At 42.9% G+C, this 18,021-nt stretch overlaps 1 protein-coding gene and 1 long non-coding RNA gene across 6 annotated transcripts in view; one reads left to right on the top strand and one right to left on the bottom strand.

Annotated features, from left to right (window-relative positions):
* Window positions 1-218: 218 nt before the first annotated feature.
* LOC123381736 lies at window positions 219-1,063 on the bottom strand. Its single transcript, XR_006589095.1, has 2 exons — window positions 926-1,063; window positions 219-531 (listed from the first exon to the last, which is right to left on the bottom strand). It is a non-coding gene; the product is annotated as an uncharacterized LOC123381736 (long non-coding RNA).
* A 76-nt stretch (window positions 1,064-1,139) lies between these two features.
* The window catches only part of LOC123381735 (basic proline-rich protein-like), an 80,469-nt gene continuing 63,587 nt past the window's right edge, over window positions 1,140-18,021 (top strand). For 2 of the 5 annotated variants that reach the window (XM_045043525.1, XM_045043526.1), the window contains exon 1: window positions 1,140-1,612. In XM_045043525.1, coding sequence (XP_044899460.1) covers window positions 1,217-1,612 — 396 coding nt within the window. In that variant the 5' untranslated portion in view covers window positions 1,140-1,216. Of the gene's footprint in view, window positions 1,631-18,021 lie in introns of all 5 variants that reach the window. The other 3 variants (XM_045043527.1, XM_045043529.1, XM_045043528.1) reach the window with 3 other exon arrangements.

The following is an 18,021-nucleotide window of genomic DNA, read 5'->3' as shown; positions in this document are numbered from 1 at the left end:
TTCAGGAGGGTAAAGAAAGGTGAGGGCGATTGGAGGTAGGGGCAGGTGTAGAAAGGGATTTGAGGCCTGGCTCAGGTGGCTCAGAAGTGTTACAGATTCTGGTAACTACAGTGTTGAAGTTCAGTGTGGCTGGAGGGTTAAGGTGGCCTAAAGGAGGGGCAAAGGTAAGGACAAGTAAGTACCTTGAAACTTAAGGCCAGATCACCAAACTTTTTAAGTTGACTCAGAGTATTCATATTTTATTCCGTGAATGACGCAGAGCTGTTAAAATATTTGAATCTGGCGTGTTAGAAAGGGGCCCAGAAGGAGCTGTTGTGGGGGATCCCTCCTGGACTCCCAGCTCTCCAAATCCTGTTGCTGGGTGGTCAGGTCGTTTCTACCCTAGGCTGGGAACTCCTTTGGGGCAAGGACCTTGTGTCATTCACCTGTGCATCTTAACATCCAGCACGGCACCTGGTATGCAGCAGGGGCTCAGTAAGGGGCTGAACTGGCTGGCAGAATGCTGTACCAAGAAAGTGCCCAGGCGTGATTCTGTAAAATAAAAAAGCAAAACTTCATTTCTTCACTAGCATTGCCCAGGTACGTGTTCAGCCAGTCTGACCCAACTATAAGGAGGTCAGAGAGGTCCTGGCCTCAAACTCAATTCCAGGTAGGTCCACTGGGGTGGGAAAAGGAGAGGTGGTTGCTAAGCTGCAACTTCTGTTCAGTACCTGCTATGTGGTGGGAAAATGCACACCTATTGTCTTTTCCCATGTCTCCAACAGCTCCTAAATCGGAATTATTGACCTAGTTTCCCTTACCATAACACGGACTATCAGAATGGTTCTCTAATTTGGTCAAGGTCACACAGCCGGTAAGTGTAGGAGGGGCGGAGGCTGGGAGAGAATCTTTTAAGTCAAAGCCCACTGGCCTCTCCGTCCTTCACCTGGGGAGGCGTAGCGGAGCCTACTCGGCGGCACAGCCTTTGGGTTTGGGGGGCATTCCGCACTGGGGCGCAGGGCCGAAGAGGCCCGCTTGCCGCGGCATCCGGGAGCCGCTCCCAGATTCGGAAGTTACGAAGTTTCCGTGGATTTCGCTTGCCTCCCTGCGCAGCTCGTCCCCGCTCCGCAGCAGTTACGCCGCTAGCGCAGCAGGGCTCAGGTGCTGCAGCGGGCGGGGGCCTGGCGCCGGGAGAAAGGCGGGGACGCAGCTTACGTAAGCGTCCGCTCGCAGGTGCATGAGGCCTCCACCGGCGTGTGGTCCCTGCGCGCTCCCAGGTGCGCAGTTGGCGCAGGCGGCGGCGCGGCACGGCGCCGGCGGGCGCTGGCTGGCGCTCTCAGGTACGGCAGAGTGCGCGTGGAGGGGGCGCGCAGCGAGCGAAGGGGCGGGCTTTCCGTTCCCCAGCAGCCGCGGGGCCCGCCCCCCGGCTCGGCCAATGGGCGCGCTGGGCGGTGTCACGTGCTCGCCGCCGCCGCCGCCGCCGAAGCGGAGACCGGAGCCGCGAGCGCCACCAGGGCAGCAGCCGCCGCAGCCGCCGCCGCTGGGCAGAGGAGCCGGAGACGCGGGCGGACGAGGTGGCGGCGGCGGCGGAGCGGGAGCGGGGACCGGGCGCGGGCAGAGCGCGGCGGCGCGGGTAGGCTGCGGCGGCGGGGTAGGCGCCTGCGCGGCGGGCCGTCCGGGCGGGCGGCGGTTAAGGCGGCGGTTGAGGCGGTTGGCGGAGCCGGCCCGGGCCCCGCATTGTTTGTTGTGCGTCCTTAGCAGCGGCGGCGGCGGCCGCGGCGGCCCGGGCGGAGAGCCGGGAGCAATCCTGGCCCCCGTGGCTCCGGCATTGTGGCCGCCGCTGCGGTGCCCCGGTCGCTTCGGGCAAGGGCAGCGGGCAGCCTTCCTCACCTTCGTGGGGACGGGGTCCTGGCCCCGAGCGAGGGGAGGGCGTGGGCAGTGTGGGGGGACCCGGCACCGGGGGTCTGGGTAGGATGGAGGGCCAGGGGCTCCGGGCAGGTGTTGGAGGACGTTGGGGGCAGGGGCAGGGAGCGAGGCTTCGGGGGGCTGGTGGAGGGTGTGGGCAGACTTGGGGGGAGAATGAAGGGTGGAGGGATCCGGCCCAACGGGGCTGGAGGGCCTTCGGGCAGGTTCGGGGGCCCACTGGGGCCAGGGCGAGTGCGAGAGGCATGGAGGACATTGAGGCGTGTGGGGGGCAGTCTGTGGGGGGTTCGGGAGGGTGTGAGGGAGGCCTTGGGAACGGTAGGGGCGAGTGTGATGGGCATAGAAGGAGAAGATTAGGGACTCGAGGGAGGAGTAGAAGAAGCGGATGTCCCGGTTGGGGCTGCGTGTGAGGGGCAGGAAGAGGGGGCAGATAGAAGGAAGGCCACCGGACAAATGTGAAGAGAAATGTGGAGGAAGGTGCCCAGGTAGGGGCTAGTGTGGTGGGGAGAGAGGGACCGGAGGTGTCTAGGGAACTCTGGAGTGATGGTGAGGGAAATGGAGGTTTCCAGGCAGGAGGTGTGTGTGAGGGTAGGCCCAGAGGCTTCTGGAGACCTGTGAGGGATGTGAGGACTGTATCTGGCCAGCAGGTGTGTAGGGGAGACAGGAAGGAGGCAGGAGAGTGTTGAGGCTGGACAGGTGGGCCATGTGAAGGAAGGGCATGTTGGAGGAGAAGGCAGGTGTTAGTGTTGCTCTGGGGAGATCAGTATGGGGGGGGGGAAGGAGGAAGGTGATTGGAACAGGGCCAGAGTTTGAGAGAAGTGAGGACAGTAGAGTAGGGTGATGGGCAGTGACAGGAGATGTCTGGACAGGAGGTGTGCAGGGTATTTAGCGGGTAGCAGGAGAAGTGAGTGAAATGGAGGGTGTTCTTGTGGGAAGTATAGATGTAGGTGGGGGAGCAGAAAGAGGAAACTTTGGGGTTGGACATCAGAGCGGACAAGTGGAGTGGGGTATGTGTGAGGTAGAGGGCCAGAGGTGTGAGGGGTGAGGGGAATGTTCTTGGAGTGGCTGCTGAGGTACGAAAACAGATGGAAGGAAATGTTTTGGGGGCAGGAAGTGTGGAGGGAAGTTGGGGAGGAGGGGGGTGGTACGTGTGTGAAGGGAAATCAGTAGAGGGAGGTGGTAGGGGATGGGTTGGGAGGGGAGGGATGCAGGTCTAGAGTACAGTATGTAGAGAGAGGGAAGTGTGGCTTGGGGGTGCTAGATTTTGTCTGGTAGAAGGGGTTAGGCAGGGAAGAGACGAAAGAAAGGCGGGGAAGACAGGATATTTTTGGATAGAGGATGTAGAAGAATGCATAGTATCTATAATGGGGTAAAAGAAGAGCAAGGTAGGGAGGTGTGTGACTGTGTCTGTGACTAGGGAGGGGTAGGTTCTGTATGGTATTGGGGTGGTGGTAATGGAAGCAGATTGCCTAGGTTTAGGGGCAGGAAATAGACTATTCAGGTTGGAGGGAGTTAGGAAAACAGGTTGCTTAAAAGAGAATGAAGGAGCAGGATGCTGAAAAGTGAGAGATTGGAGCACTTTGAGTCTTGAGAAATTAAGAGAGCCAAAAATTTTAGGTCACTGGAAATATAAGAAAAGACAGAGTGCAGAAGTTGGAAAAACAAAAAGCAAAACAAAAGAGAGGGAATTACATTCTAGGCATAGAACTGGTGTGTGTGTGAGTGTGTGTGTGTGTGTGTATGTATCCTGGAATGATATTAATGAAAAATGGAGGACATTAAACCCTTGTACCATACCTGAAAGTTCACGCCTCTAGGATCGGAGAGATCAAGAAGCCCGATTTTAGTTCCAGAACTCTGTGAATGGGGAAGGGATAAGGGAGAGCTCAGTAGTACACACTCCCAAGTTTGGAGGAGGTGTGTGGTGGGATATTGTCCTAGCACATTGGCCTGACAAGTGGGCAAGTAGAAGAGCCATCCAGGGTTGTTTGGAGTGTACCACAAGTGAATAGAAATAAGATTGCAGCAGGTGCAGGGCAGATGTCTTTGTGAAGATGCTGCAAGAGAGCAGGGCCCGGTGTCAGTAGCCTTTGAAGGCTATGTATCAGGGAGGAAGGGATACCTTGGTGCAGTGTCTCAGCTTCCCTGGTGCTTTCTGGGTAATGGGGCAGTTTTCAGGCTTTGAGTGATGTAATATCTGAGTCCCATGCTAGAGGCAGACAGAGGTAATGTACATCCAGCTCCTAAAAGTGGCAGCAATGGAGCTCTGAGATTCTTTAACTCCCTTTCAGGGTGCAAAGAGCTGATCCTGGTTTGTCGACTTTTTCTCCCAAATAGTTGAAGAAAAATTTAGTTGGAGGCTGTTGGATTTTCTGGTATTTTGATTTGAGTTAGGGAGTATAGTGTTAGCTTTATTGGGGAAAGACTTTTGGGGTTGTGTGGACATGAAGCCAATCAGCTTGCCAAACACATAGGAAATAACCTTCAGGGGTTTGAGCACAGATATTTCAGTGCAAGTCTCATTCAGTGTTCTGTGGCTTGTGTTAGATTCTTTGGGATTTGGAAGGATTAAGGAAACTACTTTGAGACTGCCTTAGTAAGCAGGGTTTTCTAGAATCTTGAAAAACGATTTCCCTTTTGACAGTAGAAAATTCAGTCCTGTCAGATTTTGCAAAAAAATAAATTATTTCATCATGTTGCAGAAATAACTTCAATTATCGCTTTGAGAGCTTCATGTAGTGTGTAACGTAGTACCTAGTATGATTTCAAATAAAAGGGCTGCTTTGATACCTTGGGAAGCTTTCTGGGTTGATTAGTTTTCTCCGTTTGTCAATTTAGGAAGTATCTTAATGCAGCCATTGTATGTTCAGATAAAAAGTTTGAGTGGAAATGGGAACCTTGCCTAAATATAATGAGGGCTGAGCAGAATAACACATTTTAAGTAATCTGAATCTGTAAATATAAATATTTAAAAAATAAACTGGGAGCTAATCATTTTTAAAATCCAAGCTTGAAGTGCATCATGAAGGCAACAAAATAATGCTCTGAAGGCATTGCTATAAGATTTTATTTTTGGAGGGAAAGGTTTTTAAAGTATAATACACCTTTCATTGAAATTCTTTGCAGTATTTTGAGATCTGATTTTTGTATAGAACGTAATCATAAGGAACATGTTTGACCCCTTTGGCTCCCTGGCAGAGAATTTGAGGAGTAGGGTATAAGATGAATAGAGTGACCTTTGAAAATTTTCTCCAATATGGCTATTGTTTCCTCCTTGTATTTTTTAAGTCCATCGTGTTAGTTCATTTTATTGATTTGGGGCAAGCAGTACTTTCTTGCTCTGAATACTCAATTCTGGAATAGTGTTCTGATTATATGTATTGTTCCGTGAAATTCTCTGGTTTGAGATACATTGTAGGCACTTGAAAATACTGTCCTAAGTTTATGAACCAAGGAAAGCAGGTTATTTAGACTTTGTAGGCTAAATAATTGGGTCTGGTTTTATTTTCGCTGTTGACTTGCTGGACAAGATACTTAATCCCTTAGTGCTTGTTTTTCCTCCAGAAACCTGACTCTATCTACCTCCCATGAGAATTGAGATGGTTTATATAAAACAAGTTTTAGTCTTTCAGGAAGATTACAAGTATGAAAATACAGGGAATAGATGTTATTTCTTTGGTTCCTTTTTTCTTCTTAGCGTGATCAAGTAATAATTGGTACTTCAGAATTTGGTGTTAGGCGGATTAATTTGTAGTGAGAAACTTGGATAGAGATGAAACTTCTGTGAATGTCAGAGATGTCTGCAAATTGAAATTTGTTCATTCTTGCTCTACTGTCTCTATCTTTCCTGGCTCATTTTTGCAGTTGAGTGTTGGTGCTGATTTGAATTCTTGCATATGAGCAGAAGATTGTGAGAGACATTCTGCGTTGTGGCTGTAGCCCGAGATTGCTTCTAAGCGTGAATTTTCCAGGGATGGAGCACTTCTGTCAACTCAGTGAATTCACTTCCTAAATCAGGAATAATAAATACATTTTCCTAGGTATTTTGCAGGAAATCAGCTAATTCTAGGTGACTTGAACAGGAGAATAAAGCTATTCCTCTTCCAGTGGCATTAAGCCTTCTTTTGTTATTACTGTTTTTTGTACTTTTTAATTTATTTTGAGAGAGAGAGAGCGTTTGGGGAAGGGGCAGAGAGAGAGGGAGAGAGCAAGAGTATCCCAGGTAGGCTCCACACTGTCAGCAGCGAGCCCATCGTGGGCTCGAACTCACAAACCAACAGATCATGGACCTGAGCTGAAATCAGGAGTCCCACGCTTAACTGACTTAGCCACCCAGGTGCCCCATTAAACCTCATTTTTATGATTTATTGAATACTTTTTCCTTTTTCAAGTTTTAATTCTCAAATTATTACCTATTCTTTTGGCATTTCTGACAGGTTATATACACTGTTTGAGGAGGAATGATATTTAAATGCTTTAAAAATGTTTATTAGTTGGGTGCCTGGATGGCTCAGTTGGTTAAGTGTCTGACTTCGGCTCAGGTCATGATTTCACAGTTCGTGAGTTTATGTCCCATGTCGGGCTCTGTGCTGACAGCTCAGAGCCTGGAGCCTGCTTCAGATTTTGTGTCTCTTGTCTCTCTCTGCCCCTCTGTGCTTGCTCTCTCTCTTTCTCTCTTTCTCTCTTTCTCTCTTTCTCTCTTTCTGTCTTTCTCTCTCTCTCTCTCTCTCTCTCTCTCTCCCTTCCTCAAAAATAAATGAATATTTAAAAAAATGTTTATTAGTTGTAGAAAGTCTTCAAAATGCTGGTTGTGATTGACATTACAAAAATGTAAATAGTAAGTTGCTTTTTAGACCTTAATTTAGTTGGGCTTGATAATTCCCAGTCCCGATAATAGTCTTTCTGTGCTAGATGACTTTCTTTTCTTTTCTTTTCTCTTTTTTTTTGAGGCGCAGAGGGAGAGGGAGAGAATCTTAAGCAGGCTAGCGCAGAGCCCAATGCAGGGCTTGATCTCATGACTGTGAGATCATGACCTGGGCCAAAATCAAAGTCAGATGCTCAACCAACTGAGCCACCCAGGTGCTCTGATCTATTTTTTTTTTTTTTTAAGATTTTATTTTTAAGTAATCTCCACATCTAATGTGGGGGGTCAAACCCATAACCGCAATCAAGAGTCCCATACTCCACCAGCTGAACCAGCCAGGTGCCCTGCTCATCTGTTCTTTACTCTCTTATATAAGGTTTGGACCCCTCCCCGTTACCCATCTTACTGCTCTTTGTTTTCATTTGTTTTGCATAGTTCCTTTCATTGGAAAATTAGTTGTTTCAAAAAATTTGTTCAACTGTGGAAAATCTGTTTCTGACAGGTAATTATGAGAGGCTTCATAATCCAGTCTAATTTTAGAAAACTTTATTGAGAAATGTTAAGTTAAATTTATGTCAGTTAAAACAGAAAAGAGTAAAGTAATGAGGCCAAATTAGTGGTGATATAAATATTTAAATGGTTTGAGCCTGAAAGATCTGCAAGTCTGTAACTTTTAGGTCTTGCATTGAATAGTGAGGTAACCACATGACCTGGATTGTCACTTTCATGCCTAATCTAACGCAGATCTTGTTTGAAGGGTCCTTGAAGTACATCTTTTTTGAGGAGTATGGTGTTTGTGTCACAAAAGACATTCCATGTACGTGTGTTGCTGTGTGAATGAATGCCATCCTAAATTTTAGTTATTTGATACTAAAATTCTCTTAACTTATGACATAGCTAACACTGTGTAGAACATCTGCTTTATTTAGTTAACTTTAGCACAACTTGAAGGGTTATAGTTCGTTATATCCATTATAAAATCACAGCCTTGCATTGTGTGACTTCATGGTTCATTTCCACTTAAAGAGTGAGAATTCTGCAGCATGTTGTGTAATAAATTCTGAGACGTTTCTGGGTCATGGATAAGATGTAGTTTCTTAATGCACCTGCAGAATTTCCTGTTCTTTGCAGTTTTCCAGGTACCAGGACTTTACACAATATCCTATCGGGCAGATCAGCGTTTTGCTTATAAATTGAATTTAACCATATTAATACAATTGGCATAAAGCAAATAGTAATTGTCCTAAAGACTGTCTAGATTTCTTTTTTTAATCATGCTTACCTGTTCTACCAGTTTAATTCAGCAAACATGCATTGACTTTAGGCTCAAAGGCATGTTTTGTGCCAGACCGAAGATTTTTTAGTAGGGCCTAATAATACTCTTTTGAGTAAAGAATAGATCCTTCCCTAGGTAGATTGACCCTTAATGTGAAAATGGGGTCTGTGTCTTTGGTTACCAATGTTCAGTTGGCATAACTGAAAATCAGTGTACTTTAAAAGACAGGTGGGTAGTGACCTGATAAAGAGATGATTTGTTTCTAACAGTTAAAATGGAGGCAGTTTATTCTTACGATGTTTATAACTCCAAATAAATCTAAAAGTCCTCAAACATTGGATCTAATCACAGACTTTTGTGTGACTTAGACAACCTACATTTTAACCTAATGAAGTACAGAGTAATGAGTAGCTCTTGACTTAACTCTGGAAAATTCAGTTTTAGTTAGCAAAGCTAGTGAACCAGAGGGGAAAGGTGTTACAATTTTGATAATGTAGGTTAGTGGCTGCAGAGAGTAACATCTGGAGCCCTTGGTATGCATATTTTCAGTTGTTTTTGAAGTTGTAAATAGGCTTTTAATGTCAAGGTTAGTATGGAAGAACAGGTATGAAACATATTAGTGATGAGGTGCTGTCTTGGGGCACGTGCGTGGCTCAGTCAGCCGAGCATCAGACTCTTGATTTTAGCTCAAGTCATAATCCCATGGTTGTGGGATTAAGCCCTGTGTTGGGCTCTTTACTGAGCATGGGACCTGCTTGAGATTCTCTTTCTCTCCTGCCCTCTCCCCCTGCTCGTGCGCCCTCTCTCTCTAAAATAAAAAAAAATTTTTAAAAAGGTGGTATCTAAAAAATAAGTATTAACTGTGATGCTCTCATATGCCAGCTTTGTGGTAAATGTTGTGGAATTATACAAAATTGGCTTTTGAGGGGTGCCTGGCTGGCTCAGTCGGTAGCATGCATCTCCTGATCTTGCGGTTGTAAGTTTGAGCCCCATGTTGGGTGTAGAGATTACTTAAATAAAATCTTCAAAATTGGCTTTTGAAATTGGTCAGTATTATTGTTTGGTAGTGTTCCTTATTTCTAGAGCTCAGGTTTCATATACCTGGACTTTGGTCTCTGTTGTAGTTGTATAATGTGGGTGGACAGCAGAGTGTTACATTTGGAGAAATGGAGGTCCAAAGAGTTGACTCTAGAGCAGAGATAGGCAGACTCTCAGAACACTGTTTGAGAGATTCCATATCAAATACCTGTTGGTTCCCAAATTTGGCCAGGAAGGTTGATGGCCGGGCAAATTTGAAACCTGCCTGTTTGAGTCAAGCCTTTGAGTGCAAGTCAATGCGTGGCCTTCCTAGGAAATTTGGGGTCCTAGGATTATGCAGTAGTAATCTAAAGAAAGTGGCTAGCTAGCACTTGAGTGGACTCTCCTTTTCTGTATGCCTGGGTGTAACCTTGACTGCTGTATTGGACAGTAGAATGTTGTTGACACCAGAAGACCTGGCTTTGAGGTCTGATCCTGTTATTTATTAGCTGTAGATCTCTCTCCTCATGTATACAATTGGAATAAAACCCTTAATTACAGAGTTATAGTGAGGATTAAAGAAGAAAACTGTAAGCTCTGAAGCACATAACTTTTTTTTTTTTTTAATTTTTTTTTTCAACGTTTATTTATTTTTGGGACAGAGAGAGACATAGCATGAATGGGGGAGGGGCAGAGAGAGAGGGAGACACAGAATCGGAAACAGGCTCCAGGCTCTGAGCCATCAGCCCAGAGCCTGACGCGGGGCTCGAACTCACGGACCGCGAGATTGTGACCTGGCTGAAGTCGGACACTTAACCGACTGCGCCACCCAGGCGCCCCTAACTTTTTTTTTTTGAAGGGAGGATTGAGGAGAAATTAAGGGCAAGCTTTGAAGTAATGAGAAAAATTTGACTCAGAAGGACCTGGATTTTTATTTTTTTATCATGACATTTTCTTTTTTTTTTTTTTTTAATTTTTTTTTTCAACGTTTATTTATTTTTGGGACAGAGAGAGACAGAGCATGAACGGGGGAGGGGCAGAGAGAGAGGGGGACACAGAATCGGAAAGAGGCTCCAGGCTCTGAGCCATCAGCCCAGAGCCCAACGCGGGGCTCGAACTCACGGACCGCAAGATCGTGACCTGGCTGAAGTCGGACGCTTAACCGACTGCGCCACCCAGGCGCCCCTATCATGACATTTTCGAATGTACATGAAAGAGAACAGTGAACTTCCATACACCCATCAGCTAGCTTCAACAATTACTGGCATTTTGCTGCTTTTGTTTCATCCGTTCCTCACAATTACTTTCTGTTGTTGTTTTTGTTGGAGTATTTACAGCAAATCTTAGACATCATATTCTTCCATCCATAAATACTTCAGTATGTATTTCTAACAGATAGGAACCTAAAAAAGACATAACCACAAAACCTTTAACTGTCTAAATTAACTATAATTCCTTATCTAATGTTCAGGAGGAGCTGGATTTGAAACATAGCTCTACCACTCACCAGTTTTGTGTGTTGATCAAATTATTGCTCTCTCTGAGCTTCTGGTTCCTTATCTGTAACATAAAGATAATACCTCATGAAGTTATTTTGAGCTTAAATGAAGGAACAGGAAAGCCCTAACATGAAAGTTCTCAGTAAATGGCCCAATCTCACTTCTGAGCCTCCTGTGGCATGTAAATTAGTATTATGGGCTTGCCCTCCTTCCTTCTTTAGTATCACAAACAGATACACAAACAGATACTCTGGAATTAATGCCCACTAACCCAGTGAAATTTTTCTTCATTGGGCTATTTGACTCTCTTAGTGAAACTCTAGACCAGTTGAAATCCTGTTCGTTCTCCCCCTCCCTCCTGCAACATCATTATTCTCCTGTCTAGTGGCTCATTCTAGTCAGTATATACATGGTGTTACTTTGTTTTTTTAAAACAGTCCTTTCTTGACCACATTGTTTCTTGTAGATACAACCCAATTTCTCAACATCTTGAAAAAGTTGTTTCTACTCATCTCCAGTTCTCCTATTTTCTCCTGAACCTATGGTAGTGAGACTTTCAACCTAATTACTGAAACTGCTCTTGCGAAACCACCAAGTTGAATTCACTAGACTTGTTAGCAGCATGTGGTGCAGTGGATGTCTCCTTCCTTGAAATACTCTCTCCTCTGTTTCTGGGACACCATACTCGGCTGATTTTCCTCCTACCTCCTTGGCTTCTCCTTTGTTGGTTCTTCCTCATTACTGCTGTCTTTTAATATTGGACCACTTCATGGAACCTCTTCTCTTTATTCTCATTCATCCCTGGTGATCTCATCCAATCTTTGGCTTTAAATACTGTGTATATGCTGACAGCTCCCAAATTTTTATCTCTGAAACTCCAGACTCGTGTGTTCTACTGCCTGTATGGACACTTCTACTTACGTATTTTATTGGCATCTCAAACTAAACTTACTCCCACCAGACTCCTGATCTTTACCCTGCCCTCTCTTTCTTCTGCCCTCCTTGTAGTCTTCCCCATGTTAGTGAATTGCAACTTCCTCCATCTTTCTAGTTGCTAAGGCCAAAACTAAGAGTCACACTTGACTCTGTCTCACACACTGTATCTGACCCATCAGGAAATCTTGCCAGTTCTACCTTCAAAATATATTCAGACTCTGACCGCTTTTCATTAACTCTAGTAATTAAGTTTACATCAACTCTTCTGAATTATTACAGAAGAATTATTGGCCCGTTTTTTGCTCTTGCCCCTTTATATTCTGTTCTCAATATCATAGCAAGAATGATCCTTTTAAAAAGGTAAGTCAGATTTTGTTTCTTTCTGGTCGCATCCCCTATCTTGCTCAGAATAAGTCGTGTCAAGGTCTTACGCGATCAGATCCCTTTTTCTTTCCTTTCTGACCTCGTCTCCTCTTACTTTTTGCTTATTCCATTCTGGCCACAGTGGCCTTCTTGCTGTTCTTTAATGTGTCAGGCATATGTTCCTATCTCAGGTCCGTTGCACTTGCTGTGTGCCCGCCTAGAATGCTGTTGTTCACATATACACTCAGCTCCGTCTTTGTCAGTTTTTGTGCATATTTGCCCATTCTGGTGAGGCCTTCCCTTACCACCCTGTTAAAATGACAGCTCCTCCATTTCTGGCCCTCCCTCGCCTTCCTTTCCCACCTTCTTTTTCTCATTACCACTTAAACCATTTAACTTACATTTTGCGTATTTATTTTGTTTATTGCCTTTTCCCCTTCACTACAGTATAAGCTCCATAAAGGTGAGGATTAATGCTGGTTTTGTATTCTGTCGATTCTGAGCACCTAGAACAGTGCCTGGCCCTAAGTAAGTCCTTGAGGATTTATTGAATGAATTATTCTTTTATTAGTTGTAGTATTACTTGGTAAAGATGCTATAATGCTAGCATTTTAGTTGGAATTTCAGGTTTTCCTATGGAATACTATGTACCTTGAGGTCTTTATGATGTATTTCTGTTTTTCTTCTTTATGAGTATCCTTTCATAAAACTGCTGTTCGTTTTACTATTAATTCATCATAATTTTCAGTCTTTTAAAAATTATTTATTAAACTTTTTTTTAATGTTTATTTATTTTTGAGAGAGAGAGAGAGAGAGAGAGAGAGAGGGACAGAGCATGAGTGGGGGAGGGTCAGAGAGAGGGAGACACAGAATCCAGAGGCTCCAGGCTCTGGGCTGTCAGCACAGAGCCCTGCCTGGGGCTTGAACTCAACTAATTGTGAACCAAAGTCAGACACTTAACTGAATGAGCCACACAGGTACTCTAAATCTTTTTTTTTCATTTTTATTTTTATTTTTTTGAGAGAAGAGAGAGAGAGAGAGAGCTTGTGCATGTGTCCTAGTAGGGAAGGGCAGAGAGAGGGGACAGAGGATCTGAATGGGCTCTGTGCTGATAGCAGAGAGCCCGATGGGGGCCCAAACCAGCAGACCATGAAATTATGACCCGAGCCCAAGTTAGATGCTTAACTGACTGAGCCACCCAGGCCCCCCCCCAGTTTTGAGTTGTATTATACATTGTGCTAGTTGGATTGGGGGATACAAGAATAAAGTATACATAGACGCTGATCTTTAAGAGCTTAGAGTCTGTTAGGACAGATGATGTGTGTGTGTATGTGTGTGTATATATATGTGTATGTATGTATATATCTGAGTGTGTGTGAGTATATATATGTGTCTGTGTATATATGTATACATATAAATGCATATATATACATATATATGTGTATGTATATATGTATACATATATGTGTGTGTGTGTGTGTGTGTGTGTGTATATACATATGTACACACACTTAAATATTTCTTTGAGAGAGGGATAGAGGAGACAGAGTGTCCCAAGCAGGCTCTGTGCTGTCAGTGCAAATCTGGACTCGGGGCTCAATCTCACAAACCATGAGGTCATGACCTGAGCCAAAATTAAGAGACACCCAACTGACTGGGCTACCCAGGTGCCCCTATATTTTTAAAGTTTACGTACTTTGATAAAATGGTTCAGGAATTCAGAAAAGCAAGGAATTATTTCTAGCTAAGAGAAGAATAAGGGAGAGACCTCAGAGAGAATGTGACATGTGTATCTGTGTTCAGCCATGGAAAACAAGTAGGATTAGATAATGAGAAAATAGGGAAGAGAATTGCATATGGAGGAAATTGCATTAGCAAAATAAGAATGCTCAAGATTTCTATATGAGAAAGAACAAGTGGTTCAGTAGTTAAAGGTGAGGTAATATGGAACGAATTGGTAAGAATGTAAGTTTGGAGAGGAATGTTGGAGCCGTTGATAGAAGGCTTGAATGCAAGAGTGGGGAACACAGACTTAATACTCTATAGTAAGGCTTAATGAAAGGTTTTTGAGCAAGAATGGAGGGATGGCACTATTAGGGCTGTATTTATGAATTTGACAACTTTATGTGAAAAGAGAGGCTGAAACATATACACTAAGATGCTGTTGTAATATTTTGTAGAAAAATGTGATAAAGGTAGTGGAAATAAATGGGTATAGAAGGGATGCCTTCAAACTGATGAAACTTGGTAACTGGATGTAAGGGCTAAGTGACAGTCTGCAAAGTTTCAAGCAGGCTAGGGTGCCCTGAAGAGAAGTAGGGAATCCAAGAGAAGTGGGGTCGGGAGGCAGGTTTAGTTTTGGTATTGAGTTTGCAAGTGTGGTTTAGGTGATGATTGGTTTGATAAAAAGAAAATCAGGAATCTTTAGAAAGGATATGCATCTGTGGCTTTATGCTTTCACTTTTTAAAAATGTTTATTTTTGAGAGAGAGGGGGGGGAGAGGGAGAGAGGATGAATCTCAGGCAGGCTCTGTGCTTTCATTTTGATAGTAACTGCCAGAAAGAGAAGACTTGATTGCTGAATCTATTACTGAGGTCTGAATCTAGATAATTGATTTGGAAAGCTTCTGATAAGGCATCCAAACTTTTGATTTGTAAGTGGCTCTAGTTGCTCTAGGTTGTAAAGTACTTCATGTATTCTCAGCAACTTGTTACAACTTAGATGTCATCCTTTGAGCTTTCAAAAAAAAAGCATTAAAAACTGCTTCATGGGCTATGCATATCTAAGCAGTGTCTGTCCCACCCTTTTGAAAACAACAGATTGAGAGTTCCCAACTAAGTCACCTTCATCACTTTGTTGAGATCATGTTGAGTTAAAAGGTTTGCATGATCTTGCCAAACCCCCTGTTCTTCCCCTTAGGACTTAGAAGCATATTGGAAGAAGATAAGCCTTCTACCCTAATTAGTGGTAGTTAAGATGTTAGTTGCCAAAACATGTCTTTAACAACCGACACTTAACAAAATACCAGAAGATATCAGAGGATTTAGCTTCTCTTCCAGTCATATGTAAGAACAGAATAAGATTCCTTTAGATTCATATCTTTTTCAGAACCTGGGAGCAGGAAGAGTTTTTAACCCAAAGGTCATTTATAGGAAAAAATAAATATTTGCAAAATAATGTTGATTAATGTGTACAATTTTTATTTATAGGCTAATGATGCATTATAGTTATATTTTTATACTTAATGCATTTTTAATAGATTAAAGACATCCTTGAGTTTATCAGTTATAAACTTGTAGTTTACCAGCTTGGTTTAGAATGCTGACCTTGAGATTACCACATTAAGTCATCTCTGAATTAAGTCTTTTCCTTTGTGCTTAGATCATAATGTCAGTGAATGTGATCTTGGCACTGTCATTGTAGGGTCTGTTTTTGTTTTCCAGTAAATAGGAGTCAGTAGGACCCCATTACCCTGAAATGAGAAAATCTTCCTGTATAGGATAACACATTTTTCAGCTCACTGGAGGTCTGGTGGCTTTTAGTCAGTCAGATTTGGCATATATTATAGTTAAACTTTTTTTTTTTTTAATTTAGGCAATTTTATTTCACATAATTGGTTTGCCAGGAATGTAAAGTATAACATCTTAATCTTATGAGAAACCTGTGAGGTTCTTTTAGCCCTGCTGTGTTCTTTGAGAGATGAAGAACTCAGCATATATCTTGAGTAGTTACGGGACTTGTCCAAAATCACACACCTAACTAGTGACAGAGTTGAAGTGAGAGGTGGATATCTTGACCTTCAGGCTTGGGCTCCTTCCACTATGTCAGGCCGCTTCTTTAGAAATGTTGACTAGAAAACCTTGAATAAACTCAGTTTAACTGGTCACACTGCTGGTGTCTAATGATGTTTAAGTAGGAATAATTATGGTATTTTTTTCCTTGTTCCCTCTGAAAATTAATTTTTTTAATTAACTATTTACTTATTTATTTAATGTTTTTATTTGTTTTTGAGAGAGAGAGAGAGAGAGACAGAGTGCAAGCGGGGATAGGGCAGAGACAGAGGGAGACAACAGAATCTGAAGCAGGCTCCAAGCTGTCGGCACAGAGCCTGGCATGGGGCTTGAACTCACAAGCTGTGAGATCATGACCTGAGCTGAAGTCGGACACTCAACTGACTGAGCCACCCAGGTGCCCCTAAATTAACCATTTTAAACTGAACATTTAGTACATTTACATTATTGCAACCACCACCCTACATATTTCCAGAACATTTACATCACTCCAAAGTGAAACCCCTGACTCATTAAATAGTTTGAAAATTTTTTAGCAATTAAAATATAAGTCTTTACCATGAAGAGGTTGACAGTAGCAGGTTTGTATATGTGGTCACCCCTAGTTCTTTGCCACCTGTCTCTGGTTTGTCAGAAATAAAGTGAATCCTCTTTATGTTGATTAGTAATGGATGTATTATACTTACAAACAGTGACAACATTAAGAAAGAAAGTGTCAGGCACATAATGATTAACAATAACTAATAGTAGGTATGCATTATGCATATTATCTCGAATCTTCACACTAGCCCTTATTATTTATTTATTTATTTATTTATTTATTTATTTATTTATATTCACACTAGCCTTTTTCAGAGCCTTGCTGTATTTCAGATAAGAAAACAGCCTTGTTCAGTAAGTCCAGAATCACTTAATTGGTAAGTTGTGGACCTGGGTTTCAAATCCATGTCTATTTGGTTCCAAAAGCTGGGTATTCTCTTCACTAAATCTGGAAGTAGACAGGCAAAAAGCAACAAATGGAAGGAGTCATCTTGTATAGGGATTTGGTACTGTTTTAGCAGAGCAGTGTATAAAGGAAGGGGAATTGAGTTTGCTGGTTGCAATAGTAGCCACTTTCTCCTGACCAGTCGTGATCTGTATTGCATATAGGGAAAGCAAAATATGAAATAACCTTTGGAACTCTTTAGAGGACATTATAAATGATTAGAAGAAATCAAAATCTAGCATCTGAGATTTTGTTTTTAGAAATTCTTTTTTTCCCCTGATCATTTATTTTTAGTGAATTACTGGTGTGATTTTAAAATCATAAGTTGATTTGCTTGAGTAGTTAAAAATTAGGCTTTTTAAAATTTTTATTTATTTTTTTAGTTAATTATTAATCTTTAACAGTATTGGAACTCAGTTGATTTCCCATTTTAAGATACTTTTAAAAGTTCATATCAATGAAGAGTAAAATTACATTGGTGTTGAAAGATTTTGTAATTCTACTTTGCCCCAATTTAAAAAACCCTTCCTTTTAGCTTTTTTAAAGTTTGAAAGAATTTTAATAGTTTTTAATAGTTTCCAGTCATTCTTCTGAAAGTGGCTAGGAAGTCACTTCATAAACCTTGTTATTTTTCTTTTTTCTTCTTTTTTTAAAACAATTTTAAAATATTAGAGTGTGAGGGGCGGGGAGAGAGAGGAAGACACAGAATTTAAAGCAGGCTCCAGACTCTGAGCTGTCAGCACAGAGCCCGTCATGGGGCTTGAACCCATGAACTGTGAGATCGTGACCTGAGCTGCAGTTGGATGCCTAATTGGCTGAGCCACCCAGCTGCCTCTTTTTTTAAAGATTTTATTTTATTATTTGAAAAAAAATTTTTTTAATGTTTATTTATTTTTGAGAGAGAGGGAGAGAGAGACAGGGAGAGAGAGAGAGAGACAGAGACACAGAATTGAAAGCAGGCCCCAGGCTCTGAGCTGTCAACACACAGCCCGCGTCACACGGGGCTCAAACCCATGAACTGTGAGATCATGACTTGAGCTGGAGTTGGATGTTTAACCGACTGAGCCACCCAGGTGTCCCTAAATATTTTATTTTTTAAGTAATCTCTACACTAGCATGGGGCTTGAGCCCACAACCCCAAGATTGAGTCACATGCTCTACTGACAGAACTCTCCAGGGGCCCCCTTATCTTTTTCCTCCTGTGTTTTGAATGACATGACTTCTCTTGGAATAGTTTGCTTCACTATGCTGGGTTTAGGGTAAGAGGGATAGTAAAGTAAAAGATAGCTTCCTGGCTACTTTGGACAGAAGAGACTTTTTTAGGTTATGTGAGCATACGTACCGAGAATGTAAGCTATAGCAACAGCCACCTGAAATGACTTGAGTTT

Source organism: Felis catus, chromosome D4, assembly GCF_018350175.1.
Source record: "Felis catus isolate Fca126 chromosome D4, F.catus_Fca126_mat1.0, whole genome shotgun sequence".
In the NCBI taxonomy this organism is placed as follows: domain Eukaryota; kingdom Metazoa; phylum Chordata; class Mammalia; order Carnivora; family Felidae; genus Felis; species Felis catus.
Note: the sequence above shows the minus strand (reverse complement) of the source record. Positions and strands in the feature narration are given on the sequence as shown.